At 39.8% G+C, this 18,334-nt stretch overlaps 2 protein-coding genes across 2 annotated transcripts; both read left to right on the top strand.

Annotated features, from left to right (window-relative positions):
* Positions 1-4,151: 4,151 nt before the first annotated feature.
* Positions 4,152-9,304, top strand: LOC147854908 (kinesin-like protein KIN-10C). Its single transcript, XM_087331573.1, has 13 exons — positions 4,152-4,414; positions 4,936-5,101; positions 5,575-5,775; positions 5,861-6,041; positions 6,255-6,460; positions 6,755-7,026; positions 7,121-7,163; positions 7,249-7,722; positions 7,849-7,895; positions 7,983-8,004; positions 8,520-8,588; positions 8,886-8,924; positions 9,011-9,304. The coding sequence occupies exons 1-13, from the start codon at positions 4,167-4,169 to the stop codon at positions 9,056-9,058; spliced, it is 2,016 nt and encodes a 671-aa protein (XP_087187699.1). The 5' UTR covers positions 4,152-4,166; the 3' UTR covers positions 9,059-9,304.
* A 4,294-nt stretch (positions 9,305-13,598) lies between these two features.
* On the top strand, positions 13,599-15,503 carry LOC147854907 (calcium-dependent protein kinase 10-like). The gene has a single exon (XM_087330964.1). The coding sequence runs from the start codon at positions 13,836-13,838 to the stop codon at positions 14,763-14,765; it is 930 nt and encodes a 309-aa protein (XP_087187090.1). The 5' UTR covers positions 13,599-13,835; the 3' UTR covers positions 14,766-15,503.
* The last annotated feature ends 2,831 nt before the right edge of the window (positions 15,504-18,334 follow it).

The following is an 18,334-nucleotide window of genomic DNA, read 5'->3' as shown; positions in this document are numbered from 1 at the left end:
GGGTGGCAATTGGATGTCTTACATGAACAAGAAACATTTAAAATTTCATTCATGTTACTTGCAATTTGAGATGTTTGGAATCAGAGACGGACATGAACTGAGGGTTCCATCTAACTTGGGGTTGTCCCAAAGCATGTGGGGTCAAAATGAACATTTTTGTGACTAGTGAACACCTAATCAACCAAACAAATGCAAACAAGATTAATGACTCAATCAATTCACCCAAATACCACCACAAATAGTGGAAGATGATTGGCCAAAGAGTTTATCTGACATAGCAAAAAATGTTGAGGTCCACACTATTAGCATGAGCATGGGTATATTAATTGAGCTCAATGAGCCAACAATCATGTCTATTTTCTTTCTTTCTCTCAAGCTTTAGGTTTATAACATGACTGGTGATTTCAACATGACTGAGCACCTGGGAGACAAGAAAGGGGGGACCCAAAGACCAATTCATGGTGCGGAGCTGGATTCATGGGCTTTCTTAATTGGCAAAATTGGGGTGAAAGATACATGGGGCTCTTCCCTTAGGAGATGCTCACATTCGATGCACTTCTCTAGAGCCATTGTGAATGTTAGGGGTGGTAGCCTTGCACGATTAGACCGCATATACATCAGCTCTTCAAGGGATGAGCTCTCATCCCTTGAAGAGCTGGGGGGCTCCTTTGCTATCTTGGCAAGTCTTACCTTTTCTAATCACCAACCTATGAGACTAGACCTTAACCCACCCAACGACAGAAAGGGGAGTCTTAATGTGAAAATCCCCACAAAGATCATGAAGAGTGAAGAGGTGAAGGCAAGAAACCATTGTAAGAGAATTGGCCAGTGAGGATTTGCAAAAAAAACTGGCCCTCTCCTCCTCCTTTTTACAACAAGAGACCAAGCGGGCCCTCCAGCAGGTTAGAGCCATAGAAATAAAATTACGGAAGTCCGTTGCGGTAGCGCAACGGTTGCTATAGGCATACCCTGGTTGCAATTGGTCTAGATCTAGGCTAGAGGAAGCCAAGATGAAGGTGCGAGAAAGGACGGAGGAGAGGAACCGAATGCTATTTAGAAGAACCGTGGCATGGTGGGCTAGAATAGACGATAGGGTCAACTGACATCTTTCATTACAAGGCTCTCAAGGGTGGTGGTGGACGTATACAAGGGTTGCGTAAACTTGACGGCTCAATTACGAAGGACAAGGATGAGATTCTGCATATGGCAACACAATACTATCAAGACCTACTTGCACCTATGCATATGAGGCAAAACATAGAGCTAGTTGATAGGGTGATGACTTGCATTCACCCCAAGGTAACCCAAGAGATGGAAATGGTGCTTGATAGCCCCATTTCTCGAATAGATCTCTCGAAGGCACTTAGAGATTTGCAGAGAGGAGCATGCCCCGGCCCCGATGGTCTCTCACGAGATTTTTTTGAGATCCATTGGGACAGTGTTATCCTGTCATTGGAAGTCGGGGTTTAGGAGATCTGGTCCTTGGGAACGATGTCGACCGGGCTGACTGAGGGGATGATCTATCTCATTCCCAAAGCGGCAGAGCGAAGCTTGGAGTTGCGCCAGTGGCGTCCAATAATGATCCTTAACACGATTTACAAGATACTCACAAAAGTCCTCACTCGACGGTTAGCAAGCTTCTTATCAGACATTATACATGAGAATCAAACAGGGTTTATCATGAGCAGGTGTATCTTTGATAATGTGTTGCTTCTCTGGGAAGCAATGGCATTGGTAGACCACTCCGTCTCAAGCTCGGCTATTCTGAAGTTAGACTTTGAGAAGGCCTACGACAGGGTACTATGGCCCTTCTTGGAAAACGTGATGAGAGCTATGGGCCTACCCCAAAAATGGAGGAAATGCACTTCTACACTCTATCGGACTGCTACCAGTAGTGTGCTGATAGCGAGTACTTATAGGTACCTAACATATAATGTGGATTATGGACCCGACAGGTTTGCATGCGATTAAGGTTGCCATCAGGGGGTTTATATGGTCCGGTAAGGACAACCCAATGGTTGCTACCAGAGTGTCATGACGTTGGTTAACGCAACTGCGGGCCAAAGGGGGGCTTGGCATCACCCCTTAATGCAGAGTCGTGCATTGCTGGCCAAATTGGTGGTTCGTTGCCTTCTGCCATGCAAGGGGTGTTGGAAGGTACTACTTCGCAACAGGTTGCAAGTAGGGACTCCCAAGTATGGTAGGACTTGGCCTAACTCCTTGAATTGGTGTTGCACGAGCGGAGTCCTAGCCAAGATGGCTTGTCAATCGGAGGAGGGGTAACGAACTCCATCTTGCTGGCATGGTGTCATGTGCGACAACATTTGGTCAAGCACACTCCGGAGACACTAATTGAGTGGACTAGACAACCTTTATTTTGGAATCCTCGGGTGCGAACAAGTGATGACATGATGTTAGGGGCAACTTAAGGGCCTAGCATGGGGAAAGTTGGCGCAGACAAGGCTTCACTCTATAAACGATTGGAGACGCATGGTTTCTCCAATGGGAGCCCAAGAGGACCCATTCCCTCCCCTCAAGGGAGCTATGAAAATGCGGAGATTGATAGTTGAGGCAGTTGATAGGGTTCCAATGGGGGAAGTACGAGAAGATGCATGGTTCGGTCTCTTTGATGAGGTTGGAATGGTTAAGTTGTTGAAGGGCATGAGTGGATCGAGAAGAGATACATTTTTGGGGGAGAGGCAGAGTAGGGGCACTTGGCACCCAATTCGAGTGGTGACGCAAGTTGATAACATCTAGAAGACAGACCCGGATGTTACTAAGGTGGAACCCCATTGGAAGTTATGGGTATATGGTTCTCGTCCCCTCGTCAAACTAGAATGGGACCCAAGGGATTTCAGGTGGAAACATGATGGCAAACTCCGCCACTTCTTCAAATATAGCACTAAATTGGGGCAGGCTTTACAACTGCAACTCAATGGTCCCCTTCGTAATGGCTGGCGAACATTGGGCATCCCTGACGAGGTGCTCATTACCTTTTGGAAGGGTCTCTGGCGTCTCCACATGCTTGAAAAAATCAAGCTCTTTTGGCGGTAGATCGGTCATAACGTGGTTCCCGTTGGTGAATGGCTAGGTAAAAGTGGTGGCCCTATAGGTTGCCCACTTTGCTCTTCACCTATTGAGTCTTTGAGACACTATCTTTGGGATTGCACTCAAGCTCAAAAGGTATGGGACAAAGTCACTCGCCTCCTTGCGGCATGTGAAGTGGAAGGAACAACATCGTGGAGTGTTGCGGCATGGATTGATCACTCAGCTGATAGGTGGACGAACGCCTTCAATGCGGATAGTTGGTGCTATGTATGCACGAGAGGCAAAATCGACCAGATCCATTTTGAGAGAGACTTGTTGTCCGCATCCCCTAGGTTCCTAGAAATTTGGAGGTTGATCGCAGGTTTCACCTTGTGGTATGTCTGGAAAGCATGATGCCTAAAGGTTTTCCAAGATCTGGTACAACCCCCAACGGAAGTGATCATGGATATATGGTTCGCGCTTATCAGCTGCCTACGAGGGTCATTGGACGAGGTTTGCAACCACTCCAATGATGTGGGCACTGTCCGTTTGTGCTTTTGATAGAAATGGCAGAACACGCCTATGCCTATGGTGACGCTAGGAGGAAGTGGCCCGAGGTGGAACTACCAGCCCCCACGCTGGCTATTTCCTTTTCACATGCCACCCTTTCCCTTCGTTGTAGGCCCCAGGAGTCGGCTCATACTGATCAACACTAAAGGCCACTGCTTTTAGTTATAGAGGTATATACTTACTTTAAGGTAGTCGGTTTGAAAGACTATCTAAGAAAGTAGTCTCATTTTCTTGATCTTGATATGTGTATAAGCTTCCTTGTGTAGGTAGTGAGTCTCCTTGTAATAATCCTTCCTAAGTAATGGGGAAAGTAGCTTCATTTTGAAAAAGAAGAAGAAAGAAGAAGAAAGAAGAAAGAAGAAAGCTTTACATAATTCAAAAACAGAAAAACAGAGCATTCAAATCTCTCTCTCTCTCAACGTCTCTCTGTTTCTCTCTGTTTCTCTGTGTCTTCGATCTTTCCGTATCACACAGACAGAGAGAGAGAAATTCAAGCTTCCATCGCCGCTCTGTCTCCTTCTCTGTGTCTTCCTCCCCCACTCTGACCGATCTGTCCTCTCGCCATCGCCATGGCTCTCACCCATGCCTCCACCCCTGCAGCCAAGCCGCGGTTCGCCCCTCTCTCCCCCCGCCCTTCCTCCCTCCTGCGCACCCCCACCCTTCGCTGCCCCTCCGGCAGTGGCAAGGTCCGCGTCGTGGCTAGGGTTCGGCCCCTCCTCCCTTCCGAGATCGAACACCATGGTTCTTCCTCCTGCATCTCCTTCTCCGACGACCTCGCCGATGAAAAGACCCTCCACATCAAGGATACTGTTACCAGGTCAGACTTCTGCCTTCTTTTCCCTTCAAGGCTCCTCCAAGAATTTGTCTGTCTGCCTGTATATCTATTCTTGATACTCTTTTAATCGCCTCATAGTTTTGCGATTCCGAGACAGATTCAAGAATCTGTCTGTATTGTTTGTTTGGGCACATCTTTCATCTGGACGAGAAATGCACATAATTATTATCTTCTCTGATACAGAATCCCTCGTGAATCTGAGGGATCTTTCTGTACATATTTGATCCCAATACATTGTGTTGATAGCTTAATAACATACCTCTAGGGCAAGTCAATAAATAATGATAAAGAAAAAGACAGTCTTGCTCAGAAGGTTGTAGGTTTGTTAGTAAACTTATCTGAGGGGAAGTTCTTATCGTAAGATTAAAACCTCACCCAGAGCTTGGGCTAGTAAAAGCTTGATTTAACTTTGGGGCACAACTCTAATTTGAGTTTGAAATTGATTGGTTTGAGTTTGATATTCATTTATACCCAGCTGATTGATTTTGATATACTGTTGCTAGTCGGGAAGGAAATTATAAAGTCGATTCTTGCTATGGTGAAGAAGACGAGATTAGTGGCATATTTGCTAACGAAGTGGAGCCTATCTTGCCCATGCTCTTCCAAGGACAGAATGCAACAGTGTTTGCCTATGGTGCAACAGGCAGTGGGAAGACATACACCATGCAGGTATTCTAGTTTATACGAACGAAAGCACGTTACTTTTTATTTATGTACGTACGATATGAAAAAGTTAACACAACTAATTTTAAGCCAACAGAAGCTGTGGAGTTGAAATAAGGTTTGTGCTTTGAAGCTCGGATCTTATTACACTAAAAACTCTTGGAATTGTATTTGTGAACATGATCTGGCAATCTTGCTCAACAAACATTGATAATTGAGCTGTGAAACCTTACATGTTTTAAAGCTTTTTGAAGTCATGCAAAAAGATTTTAAAGACAAATTTAAGCTATGTTTGGTACATATATACAGTGGACATACAACAGATCAAGGTGTATGTTCTGTATACTTTTTCATTTCAGTACAGTCCCTACCCCACACAGAGAGTCATTTTGAATGCTTTCCTCAATTTAAATTATTGCCATGTGTGCTAGATGCGAAATCTTATTTTGTAATAAGGTTACTGTTTTTTTTGCGCATAGGGTCTGGATGAACGACCTGGCCTAATGCCCTTAGCAATGACAAGTATTCTTTCTATGGCGGAGGCAAACCATGCCCAAGTGCAGGTTGCTTATTATGAAGTTTATATGGAACGTTGCTATGACTTGTTGGAGGATAAAAGCACCGAGGTGTCAGTCCTGGAAAATAACGAAGGAAAAATACAATTGCGTGGCCTTTCTCAGGCAATGTTTCTTGTACAGACATAAATATGATATCATCACATTTTAATGTCAAATTTTAGTATTAATTTGCTGTTCTGGTCCTCAGGTGCATGTTAAAACACTGAATGAATTCAGGAAATTGTTTGTCAATGGCTGTATGCGGCGAAAAGTTGGACAAACTGGTCTGAATGATGTGTCAAGTCGCAGCCATGGTGTGCTAACAGTATCGGTAACAAATGCTGAGAGTGGTGCAGTTTTGGGCAAGTTGAATCTCATTGACTTGGCAGGTAATAATAATAAATACTATGGAACAGCCACTGAAAAATAAGGAAGCTCATTGAGGACACACTAGATGTAAATCATTTATAGCAAGTTTTAAAGGTTATAGAAAATCCGCACAAAATTAAGTGCACCAAAATCTCAACTTTTCAATTATATTTTTGCCTATTTTTTGGAGCAGTACTTATAGGTACCTAACATATAATGTTGATTATTAACAGGAAATGAAGATAACAAAAGAACAGGCAATGATGGTGTTAGACTTGTTGAGAGTTCTAGCATCAATCAGTCTCTCTTTGCATTGTCCAATGTTATTAATGCCTTGAATTCGAATGAATCACGGGTACCATACAGAGATAGCAAACTTACTCGGATTCTCCAGGACTCTCTCGGTGGCAGGACACGTGCTATTATGATTGCTTGCCTGGTAAAGGAAATGAATTTTTCCAATGTTAATTTGGTATGTCTATTAAGTTTTAGGTGCAAACTCTGAAAATCTCTGAGTTTTCTTAGATATGTCCATAATTTGTGGCTATTTACATGGATGCCACCACGGGAAACTTCTGAGGTGACCAGAAAAGGAATGAATAGACCAAATAGTGCTCATATAGCAGGAAAACTTAGGGCAGTTCGGAGATAAAGAAAAATATTGGGATTTTTCCCCAAGTCATATCTGCTTTATACAAGTCTTAATCGTATGTTCTCATTTATTTTGTTTTAGAACCCAAGATCATATAATGAGGCTGCTCATACCTTGAGCCTTGCTACTCGTTCAAGACAGATTATCAATCAGAACATTGATAAGAAAGATCCACAGCCAAAAATTGATATGGGAGAAAAACTACAAGCGTGGCGGGAAGCTAAAGGCAAAGTCTTTCCATCTGTATCCACAATGGGGAAAGGGAAACCGCTTTTCCACACACCTTCTCATCACCACATCAATCAACTGAGGCGGTTAGAGAGAGGTATCCCGAAAGATTCTCCAAAGGCCAGGTCAGTAGAAAAGAACTTCATTGCTCTCACATCAATTAATTAACTACAAATGAGAGGTATTTGCTTACTTATGGGATATGTCCTCCTCTTGCAGAAGAGTCCTTATTGCACACCAACCAAATTGTGGCCATGAAAAGGTACGGAAAGTCTTTTTGCCTGGATACATATTTGTACAAATGATTGACACTACCGGGAGGTTTTCATCACATTACATTTTACCAGGAAAATGGAACAGACACAACACCAGCTTTATGTCAAAAGGCCAAGCACCAAGGGGTGATTGACAACAAAATGCTGTCCCAGGATAAAGATAATGTTTACGATAAATGCAATCATCTGATTGAGTTTCACGGGGAAAGAACTATGGATGAGAATGCTTCAGTTATTACAACTTCCATGGTTGATAAGGAGAATGATTGGAAGAATATGTTCACGCCAAATTTGAAGCCAACGATGAAATCGTCCTCGCCACCTCTCAGTGAACGTTTGCACAATTTACGAGCTGCAATGAGAGAGATTATCCAACCTATCCATGATAATGATGTAATACATGCAAAAGAGCCATTGTCAACTATAAGTAAGATAATATCTCCCGTGAAATCACAACAGACCAGTCCATATTGTGCTACAGAAATGGAGGAGATTAGTGCAAACACACCTTTAGAGAAGCTAAATATGAAGAGCTGTGGCATTAAGGTTCATCCCTTAAAATAAAATAAATAAATTACAAGCTGTGGCATTAAGTGTCTTAAGATCTGTGACACTAAGACACTTAAAATAAAATCTTTTATATAAGGTATTAAAGCTTTCGTTCTTTGACAGAATACCATTGCAAAAGAGTACATTGCATTTCTCAACACTGCTAGCAGGTTTGACTCCTTTCTTGTAGTTACTCAAGTTGGGGTTTTCAAGCTCTCACAAATTGAGACTAAATATTGTTTTCTTCTTCTATGCAGGGATGAGCTTCTTGCAATGAAGGTAAGGAGTGGTTTATATTTTGTAAAGCTTGCTTTCTTCATTTGGGACTGTAGAACTATCATGTATTCCAATGTCATAATTAAAAAATCCAGATTAGCATAATTTGCATTTTCAAGTTGAAGATATAGACTTGTCTCTATTTTGAAACTGAAGTTAAGGAAGGGTTTACATATTGATACTGTTTTTCACGTAAATCCACAATAGGAGAATTCGTTGTGTTGTAATCCCTCGATGCTTTTGCATTATCTGCATTTGCATTATGCGAAAATCACCTTTAAAATTTTTACTTTTGAATATTTTAATATCTCAGTATTCAGTAAGTAAAGATGAAGAGTTATTACAATCTTTTTAAATGATTTTGCCTAACATGAATCTTGATGTTGCCTAATGTATATATTGAGACATTTTGACCATGCAATGTAAGCTTTTGATGCAATTGATACACATCTGTCATTATGTATTAGATCAGTTGGAAAAAAAGGTTTCTAAGCATCTGGCTTTGTGATACCATTCAGGGAATTGGAGATAAACGAGCTGAATATATTCTAAGCCTAAGGGAAGAGTCTTCTGAACCATTAAAGGAGGTAAATCCGTCCTTCATGACCATCTGTCACTTTTTTATTCAGTGTTTTTATTTGAAGCATACAAAGCATTCGTAACATCGTTGCAATTGTTTTCGGATAATCTCAAGATTGACTTCTTTTACTTCTGAAAGTTGAGATGTTTTTGGAATGAAAACATTAAAATATATTAAATGAAACAATGTCAACAAATTTAGGTCAAGGTTTCGTACACTCTGGTAAAATTATATGCAAACACCAAATGCATCTCTTTATTTATTGCTTTCAGCATAGAAATCTTATTTGTAACTATTTTACCAGATTGAAGACCTTGAAAAGATTGGAATTACCAAGAAACAAGTAAGATTCGACTTTTTGTATTATTACTCTTTGTGGTTGATATTTATTTGTATATGATTTGATACTCAACTCGTTTATATGTACAGGCAATGTTATTGTTCCATCACACAGCTCGCCATATCTTCTTCTCCTAAGAAACAAATGCCAACAACGCCTCCAAAGCTCTTAGGATCAATGGAGCCTTCCATTTTCTTCATTTGCTGATGAAGATAACCCTCTCGTACTTCAAATGTACCAAAATGTATGTCATTGTTTCTTACTATGAGTGCACTTCCTTCATGTGCATCAAAATGTGTATCATTTTCTATAGAGTTTGTTGTAGACCACTTTTTACTTGAGTGGCATTGTTTTATTTTTATTAATCTTTTGATTATGTTTGATATGTTGTTTGTCTTCAAAGTGCCATATTGTTTGCATTCATTGGGTGGCTGGTTAGTGATAACAAATTGTTGGCCTTGAATTAGTCAGTTGATTTCAGATGTTTCTGGGAAATAAGTGATTTTGAATGGTAAATGGGATTTTAGATATTATTTGGATTCCTTTGTTTATGGAAAACTGTTGAAACATCCTAAATGCCGCAACTTTTTGTCATACTCATTTGTAAGAATAGGACTAAGACATTGGTGTGATGTTTTGTACCATAGAAAAAACATTGGTAGGCAATTTCCATCGAACACATTGCATGAGAACATGCATGATGTTTACTTAATTGCGTATTGCCAGCTGATGTAGATCAAGTGATGTGATAATGGAGAAACTCTTAAGGCATACAATCAATTTTTTGAAGTGTTCTATAAATATACTGATGCATGTGATTGGATTCTATACAACGATCCATGATTTTACTGTGATATCAGTAAATAATACCACATTGTTAGTCATAAAGAATCGCACTTGTTTTTCCTTGATTTATCGCAACACACCATATAGACTGTATAAAAAGAAATAAGAGTGCTGCTTGCGAATGGGACATGATTGAGCAGATTAAGACACAACTTGATTATGATGGCTTTCATGAAACCTTCAACACGAGCTTGAAGTTTCAATTATTTGGCTACCTAAGTATGAAAAACCAATGAAACTATGTAGTAGTGTTCTTATATTTTTGCTATAATTTAGAGAATACAGTACATGTCAATGAGGGTATCGGGACATAAATTTGTAGATGACATGTTTTGGATTAAATGCTTCTGAAGAAACCAATGCAAAAAGTAAGATAAATACCTAAAAATAATGTCTCATGCATGACAAAGTCATTTGGGAACCCCATAGGAAAAACATAAACTACATTGCAACATCACAAGAATAATGGAGTCTCCGACCATCCCACTATGACATCCGATGTCTAACACTTAGTCTGATTATGACATGCAAATTATCTTCCAAATAAACTTTACATTTTTATGGCCTATAATGATTGTTTGATGACATTATTTTTCCTTTCAATGGTCCATTATCTTTATAAAATAACATACAATACAAACTCATTAATTTTCTTCAATTGAATGGAATGTATAGCATTAATCAATAGCTACAAGATTCCTATTCTTTGTCGGTTTGCCCCAAGGGCAATGTCACTAGGTGCCACTAGTTAGTTTTCTTAATAGAGCCTAAGAATCTCAAATTGTATATTTTGAATATTTACGTTGTGATTTAAATACATTCATTGAGTTATTCTTTCTATTCTTGCTAAGAGAAATTTACTTCCACACGAAACTTACACACTTTCGCTAGATAGTATCTCCCTACACATTTTATGTATTACAAATTTGTATGGTTTCATGAGTTCACAAGCTCACACACCAATATATCATCACCATATATCGATATATAAACTCTTTGTTTGGTTCCAGGCAAAAAGTGGTATATATATTACAAACAAACCAAACCTCAATGTCCCCACAAGTGGGAGGATTTACTGAGGGGATGCAAGACTAGTTGACATAAAAGCAAGGCCTTTTAAATACAATGTGCCCAACATGTTCATATGGGGGGGGCATGCTAAATCAATTATCTTTTAACCCTACCTATTGTTCTAGTAATCTAAGGAGACTATCAAACAATAACTTATTTCCTCTCTCTCCCTCTCTCTCTTACACGCACACATGCATGCAAGCACCTTCCTCTTGATAGAATACATTTGACGTAAGACGAAACCTATAGCATTTCCATTCGAGAACATAAGACGAAACCAACAACCTCAACATCAATCCACAATTGGTAGGGATAATTATCAACATATGTGAATAATGGTGCAAGCAAAATAATCCTCATCAAGCAACCCGCCAAGGTTGAACGGGGTTCACTTAGCAACTTGAACTATACCTATCAATCCCTATGGTATACACTTCCGTTTTAGCCTTCAGACATAGCCTTTGATATGGTGGTAGCATACTCAAACGTGTAAGTTCCTTTGAGAAAGAAGTGTTACCCTCAATATATCTTTGAAGAAATTGAAGAAACCTTAACTCATGAACACACTAATGTAGTCTACTCATAGCTCTTATATAAAGAGGGTTTGTGTGTTGGTACAAAGTTAGTTGTTCAAGGCATAACCCAGTCTATTGGACTTTATTGGTGTAGCATGCATTGGGAAAAGTACTCCCCTTGTAGCAAAAGTATACCATAAGACAGATTTTTGGTTACTATAATTGGTTTGATTCATCATACTGGATGCAATCCAAGTTGGCACTTCAAGCGCATAGATTTCTTGATTAAAATGTTATTGTTTTCATTACATTCATCCAGTTAGTGGAATAGAAGAATAGCTGTGTAAGTAATGAAACACATGCGCTATTGCATGGAGATGTGATTTAGGTAAAACATGAGGAATTGCATGAACTCACATGTAATGAAACTCTATAAATTGAGTATAGGGAATTTAGATAACCTTTCAGAAATTCATAACAACTAGCTTACTTTTGTATAATATTACGTCGAATTCCTTATTCTAACATATTTCAAAACCTTGCGTAAGTCTATTAAATTCGTAAAAATGGCATGTTGTTTATTTTACGTTGATTCAAAACTAGCAAAAAACTTTCCCCTTGAGAAACCTTGGTCACCCGAAGTTGGAATATTTTAAGATGATCGAATATTGTAAAATAATATTTGGCAAGTCCATGTTATTTTGTTTATGGACAAGGTTTAAGAGTCTCATAAAAATGGCAAACTAAATAAACAAAGAGAATAGATAAATATATGATCCACGCATCATTGATGTCTTAACTTTACTTGTTTCACACACATTCTAGAATCCTTACAGCTAACCTAAATACCAAATAAAGATTCGAGAACACTAGAAGCAAACAAGCTTTTAACTAAATGGATGGATTACCTTAGAGAGAACTGAATAACTTACGGCTAGGACGCGTTTTAGGGCAGCTCAAAGAAGAACAAGACATCCTCTTCACAAATACATACATCCATAATTGGTGAACGTATGAGGCTAGAATGATGGGTTCTCAAGTGCAATAATACAATAGAGATTGAGATGAGGCATCATATGGATATGGACCAACATCAACAATCTAACCTTTTCATCTCTACTTTGTGTTTGTTAATTTTCATTTTTTCTAATAAGCAAACAAGCTACATATATGGTGCATATTACTTTGGTATGATAGGACGTGTTGCCCTACATGTTTTTGTATTTTATACTCACTTAAATGCGGATACATAGAGCTATGCTCAAAATTAATAATCAATAGCATGAAATGCACATCAATATTAGTGTTTCTTGTATACTAATAGTAGTGAGCATTTAGTTTTTATTTGTTTGCGTAAATAATGACGGACGACTTAGTTCCAATCTTGTTGGTACATAGTGTTTGACCACCATCTCTCTCTTTCTCTCTCAAAACCCGCCTAGTACCCTAGATGTATGGAGGGATTTCAAAAGTCTTTATTGAACAATGTTTATGAATTGACTTTCTGCGTGTGTGTGCACATATTGATGAGAGAGAAAGAGAGCAGAAATATATCATTCTGCTTAAAAGCAACTCATAACGGCGAATCAAGAAATTTGTGATAGTATGTCAGGAATGTATCATGAAAATGTTGTCAATTGCTTGTTGTTTGAAGACATATACCATGAGGGGCCACCATAACACACTTGAAACACATTCGTTGTCCTAAAGTGACACAAGTTTTGTTTACGTCCGTTCATAAGACTGAAGCGAGGGAGTCGACAATTAAAATTCCTTGTATGGTTCCATTTGGGGCACCCATGTCAATGCCATCTCTAGCTTTTCTTTTATTAACGAGCTTGTACCCTATTTGTAACATGCATTGCTATCAATTGTATGTATCCAATTTCATTGATTGAGCTAAGTATTGTGATATGTGCTAGATGGCCTTATCCATTGAGCTATAACCATCTAGACTCTATCTCTCACTTCATTGTAGCTTCCTTCACACTTTATTTGAGACCGACTAAAGTGTTAAGGTTGGGTTGCACATGGCCATTTATTTCGTATCCCCCCATTGGCCCCGTTCACAACGAAACGTCCCATAGAATCTATATGTATGTAGTTATATATATATATTGGTGATATTAGGGTGGCATGAAAAGTTGATCCTTTTCTTTTGAATCTTCCTGACCTATTTCCTAACCAACTTTTGGTGCCATTTTAAAATGCACACAACAATGCCCATAAATACTCACTAATATCCAAGCAGTCCACACTTACCCTAACCCTAACCCTAATTCTACATATACAAAAAAACAAAAACCAACCTCCCCATGCCGATCGGATCCCCACAATATTCCCCAATTGCCATTGCTTCCGCATTGACCCTTGACCCTAGCGCCACTCTAATTGTGCAAATCACAGCTTCATTTGGTACTCGAATTCGTAAAACCGTTAAACATAAACCTAACCCTAACCCTAACCCTAGTCCTCGCACTCCATGGAGCCGGAACTTGGTACGGATTACATACTTGGGCGCCAGTTGGGCGAAGGGATGGATGGGATCGTCCGGGTGTGCACGCACCGACTGTCAGGGCGCGTCTACGCATGCAAATCCGTGCCGAAATGGGAGCCCGGGGCGGCCCGGCACGCGAAGAGCGAGATCGCGTTCCTCGAGCGGCTCCGGGGTGGCCACCCGAACATAGTCTCATACCGGGGGTCATGGGAGGACGAGCGATGGGTGCACGTGCTCACCGAGCTTTGTGAGGGCGGGGATTTGTACGAGTACATCCATGGCCACGGGCCGCTCCCCGAGGCAGCCGCATCGGAGGTGATGGCGGCAGTCGCGGGGGCCATCATGTTTTGCCACGGCCGGGGCATTGTTCACCGGGATGTGAAGCCCGAGAACATATTATTAGTCTCGGCACCCGCGAGGACCAATCCGATCGCGGCCCACACAATCAAGCTTGCCGACTTCGGGTCGGCCGCGGATCTTTCCGGAAAGGATCCTTCCGGAAAGGAGCGGCACCACGGTTTCCTCTGGGAGGCCGAGGGGACCGCCCCCTACATGGCCCCCGAGGTCTTGTCGGGCCAAGGTTACGATGAGATGGTCGATGTGTGGAGCCTTGGGGTGCTCTTGTATGTCATGCTCTCTGGTTATGCTCCTTTCACTGGTCAAGACATTGGCCATCTCTTCCTTGCCATTAGGAGGGGTAGGCTTGACCTCAAGAAGGAGCCATGGCCATGCATCTCCCAGGATGCAAAGTCTCTGTTGAAAGGTATGTTGCAGAGAAACCCATATAGAAGGATGAAGCTAAGGGACTTGCTCATTCACCCATGGCTGAATATGAAGAAGGATTCTTCTTCTACTTCTACTACTACTTCTTCTTCTTCTTCACCATCTCCTGTCACATTCACTGCTGCCACTTAAACCTTCAACAAACCAACCCATCCCAAACATAGAAGACCCAACAGTGTGGACACGACCCAAGTGTTTCGGGTGCCCGTCCCGGTCGGGAAGAGTTCAATTGTAATTTAGGTTATGTTGTGATCATGTGTAACTTGGGTCACACTTGCCTTATATATGCCTTTTAGACTTCGGTTAGCATAGGATAATGCTTTGCTTGTAACAGTTTAGGTTCCGCATATCACAAAATGGCAGTCCTTCTAGCCCTTACGATAACACGATTCGGTGCTTTGCTTTTGTAACTTGTATCCATCAAGTTCAACTTCATCAGGAGGGGTAGACTTGTTTGGTATAAGATTGGCCTCCGACAAACCTAGAAGCATGATTCAGAGTGTGCTATTTCTGGGCTTTGTCATTGGTTGCAAGCCATAAGTAGGGAATTCAAGGTGTTGACATATACGATGTGACTCTACTAAATGAGCGCCTAAAGTGACAAGACTTATTATGCATAGTCACACAAACACTATTGCGAGAGTTACATATGGTGTTGGTTTGCTAGCCATAAGTAGGGAGTTCAACTTGTTGCAATATATTGTATGACTCTACTAAATGAGGGCCTAAAGTTACAAGAATCATGTATAGTCACACTACCGCGACCGTTGCATCCTCATAAGTGATTATGGATGAACAAGTTTCGTTGCAATTTGCATAAAGTTTTCGGTTTTGTATTCATTGCAACAATGTTGTATCCCAGTTTTTAAACATGTACTGCTTCGATATATGTAGTGTTTGTAGCTGAACTTCATTTTGTGCAATGTGTTGCTTCAAATCAAGTTGGGCTATTTGTCATGTGGTGCTTGTAAATGATTTTCATTGCATGTAGCATAAGGTTGTCCATTTCATACTTGTGCCTGGATATTGCCCGATCAAAAAATAAAAAAGAAGAGACTTTTTGGCAAGTTCAAATGTGTGAAATCCCTAGAGCATGGAGGACAAAAACGCAAGCATTGCCTATGAAAGAACATCGTAGGCATTACCTAACATTCGAACACATTGATGTGAATATAAGGGGTGGATAACCCATGCTCGCTCTGTATCTCTCAGCTTTCTATAGGTAGCACATGTGTCTCTCCCATCAAATGATGTAGTTGGCCCATATTTGGAAGCGTTTTGAGTGCATGTCGCCAGCCCCAATCACAAAATTAGCCTTTATAATATATCAAGACTTCCGACACATGGTGCACCCAATGTTAGAATATTCAATAAACGACATTCTCAAACTCATATGAAACTTCATATTTAATTTTTTTCCTCTGGTCAAGATACAGAATCAAAACTTAGAAAACGAAGGGTGGTTGTTAATGAATCTAAATTTGGGAATATTTTTGTTAACTCTTAAGATATTATAGACACGGTTTGTTATTCCCTACTCTAGAATCATAATTTATGCTTGTGCTCAATCTCACTCACTCACTCACGAGTCACACTAGAGAAGATATTTTATTACAGAAGAACATTGATCCTTGGGCTTGTCTTATTGATCCTAGCTGAAAGCATTACTTGATATTAGTAAAATGTTGAAATGCATCTCGGTATTAGATACTTTACCTCTAAGATAATGAGCTCCTAGCTTAATGAAGCACGCTATCCCGCACCTTATGGACTCACTTTACAACGTTCTTATTAACATAGTTTAAAAACATGGGTCTAATAGCAAATCAATTGTATTAGATAGACCTTTCATCAATCATTCCAATAATTTCAATGCTGAGTAATGTTTTGTTCATGAATGCATTGATGATGTATGAGAACCCAAGAAGGTATCTCTTTTCTCATAGATCGTTTTCCTAACTCCATTTTGTTGTTCTCGATGCATGACTTCATAATAATATCATCTTTTGTATGTAGCTTTGTGAGGTAGATTATAAACATATGAACTTCTCACACATTCTAGGTTGGATTACCATGAGAGTATGTAACAAATTGCAAGCATTGAGTTGTAAACATACTCGATTGTTGTTGTCAATACCCCCTCCTCACATTAGTTGAGCTTACAACAATGGGGCAACATTAATTTTCGAGGGAATTGGAGATCAAATACCCTAATAAGATACTTCCATGCTTCAAATAGTACTTCCCTATACAAAAGGCATGATGGTAAGTACTTAAGATCTTATCTCTAATATACTTGCATACACCCATATGCCCACACAATGTCCTTTCCCAAAAAGCATTAGCATACACCTCTATATCCCTACTTTAATTTGTATCATAATTTATTTTTTTGTTTTCATTCTTTAATTTTGAATTGAACAACTTGCCACATGCAAAATTCATGTTACTGTATTTTAAAACTTTTGGACATGATTTCCTTTTAAGTAACCCGTACACTCAAATGTTGACAATGTGCTCAAGAAGCTAACATGCACATCAGGAGCCCACAAAACAAACCAATTGCAATTTGCAAGTATATGTGAACAAAGTAAACAAGGAAGCTTTGTGAATTAGTCATTAAACCAACAACCTAAGCATGAATCTATGATCTTCAACAACAATGAGTTAACAAGCTACATTATCACCATCACCACCAATGTCTATGACCATGATGTGCCAAATGGTATTTATCTTGTAACTAATCAATTTCATATTTGGCTTGTTGTTATGTAGTGATATCACAAGCAAAATCATGCATTAACACAATCCACAGTATGAAAGGAACACCTTGCACAATGCCAATATGCTCTACATAAAGAACAACTTGCACAATGCCAATATGTTCTACATAAAGAACAACTTGCACAACCCCATCACAATCAAGGCCAATGAATATCATGGCTCTCAATCATCCCTTCATCCACAGTGGAATGACAAAAGTACCATAAGTGAACCTGTCAGAAGTCTTTTGACTTTTCAATGTTCAAAAAACAAAAATGAACTCCAATGACAAAAGTACCATAAGTGAACTTGTGGAAAGTCTTTTGACTTTTCATTGTTTTAAAAGAAAACAAAAGTGGACATGAAAACAAGGTGCAATTCTAATTAATTTAGCTAGAGACTGAAATATAGTCAAATTCAAGAATGCACCAACATGGTCGTCCTCTCCCTTTCTTGATTGAGTCAATGGGCCTCCACATAAGATGGATATATCGCGTCCCTAATGGAGTTTTTTTGGAGAATGCAATAAGTTCGATAATATTGGAGGTTTGAGATAGATGGATATAACGGGAAAGTCAATATATGGATACCTAATCTCAAACATGTGGTTGAGCAAGACAACTTTTGAATGATGATTTATTCATAAAGCTAATTTTGACAATCTTTTACATAAATTGCTAATGAGGGATACATAGAGTTACTTAATTTGCTTGTATGTTAATTACTGAAGGCACCATATCTCATAATAGGAGCATATAGCTGAAGTCCTGAATAATGAACATGTTATTTCAATTTCCATGAAGCAATCAAGGCAGACCGTGATTGGTCAAACCAGGATTGTTGATCATCAAAATCTTAATACCTTGATATAGGTTGATGGGCAGCTCTTACAACCACGAATCTAAATGCTCCTTTTCTGATAGGATATAAGTATACAA

The sequence above is a fragment of the Azolla caroliniana genome, unplaced genomic scaffold (assembly GCF_043228905.1).
Source record: "Azolla caroliniana isolate FFs.n. ecotype wild unplaced genomic scaffold, voAzoCaro1.0.p SCAF_15, whole genome shotgun sequence".
NCBI classification, from domain to species: domain Eukaryota; kingdom Viridiplantae; phylum Streptophyta; class Polypodiopsida; order Salviniales; family Salviniaceae; genus Azolla; species Azolla caroliniana.
Note: the sequence above shows the minus strand (reverse complement) of the source record. Positions and strands in the feature narration are given on the sequence as shown.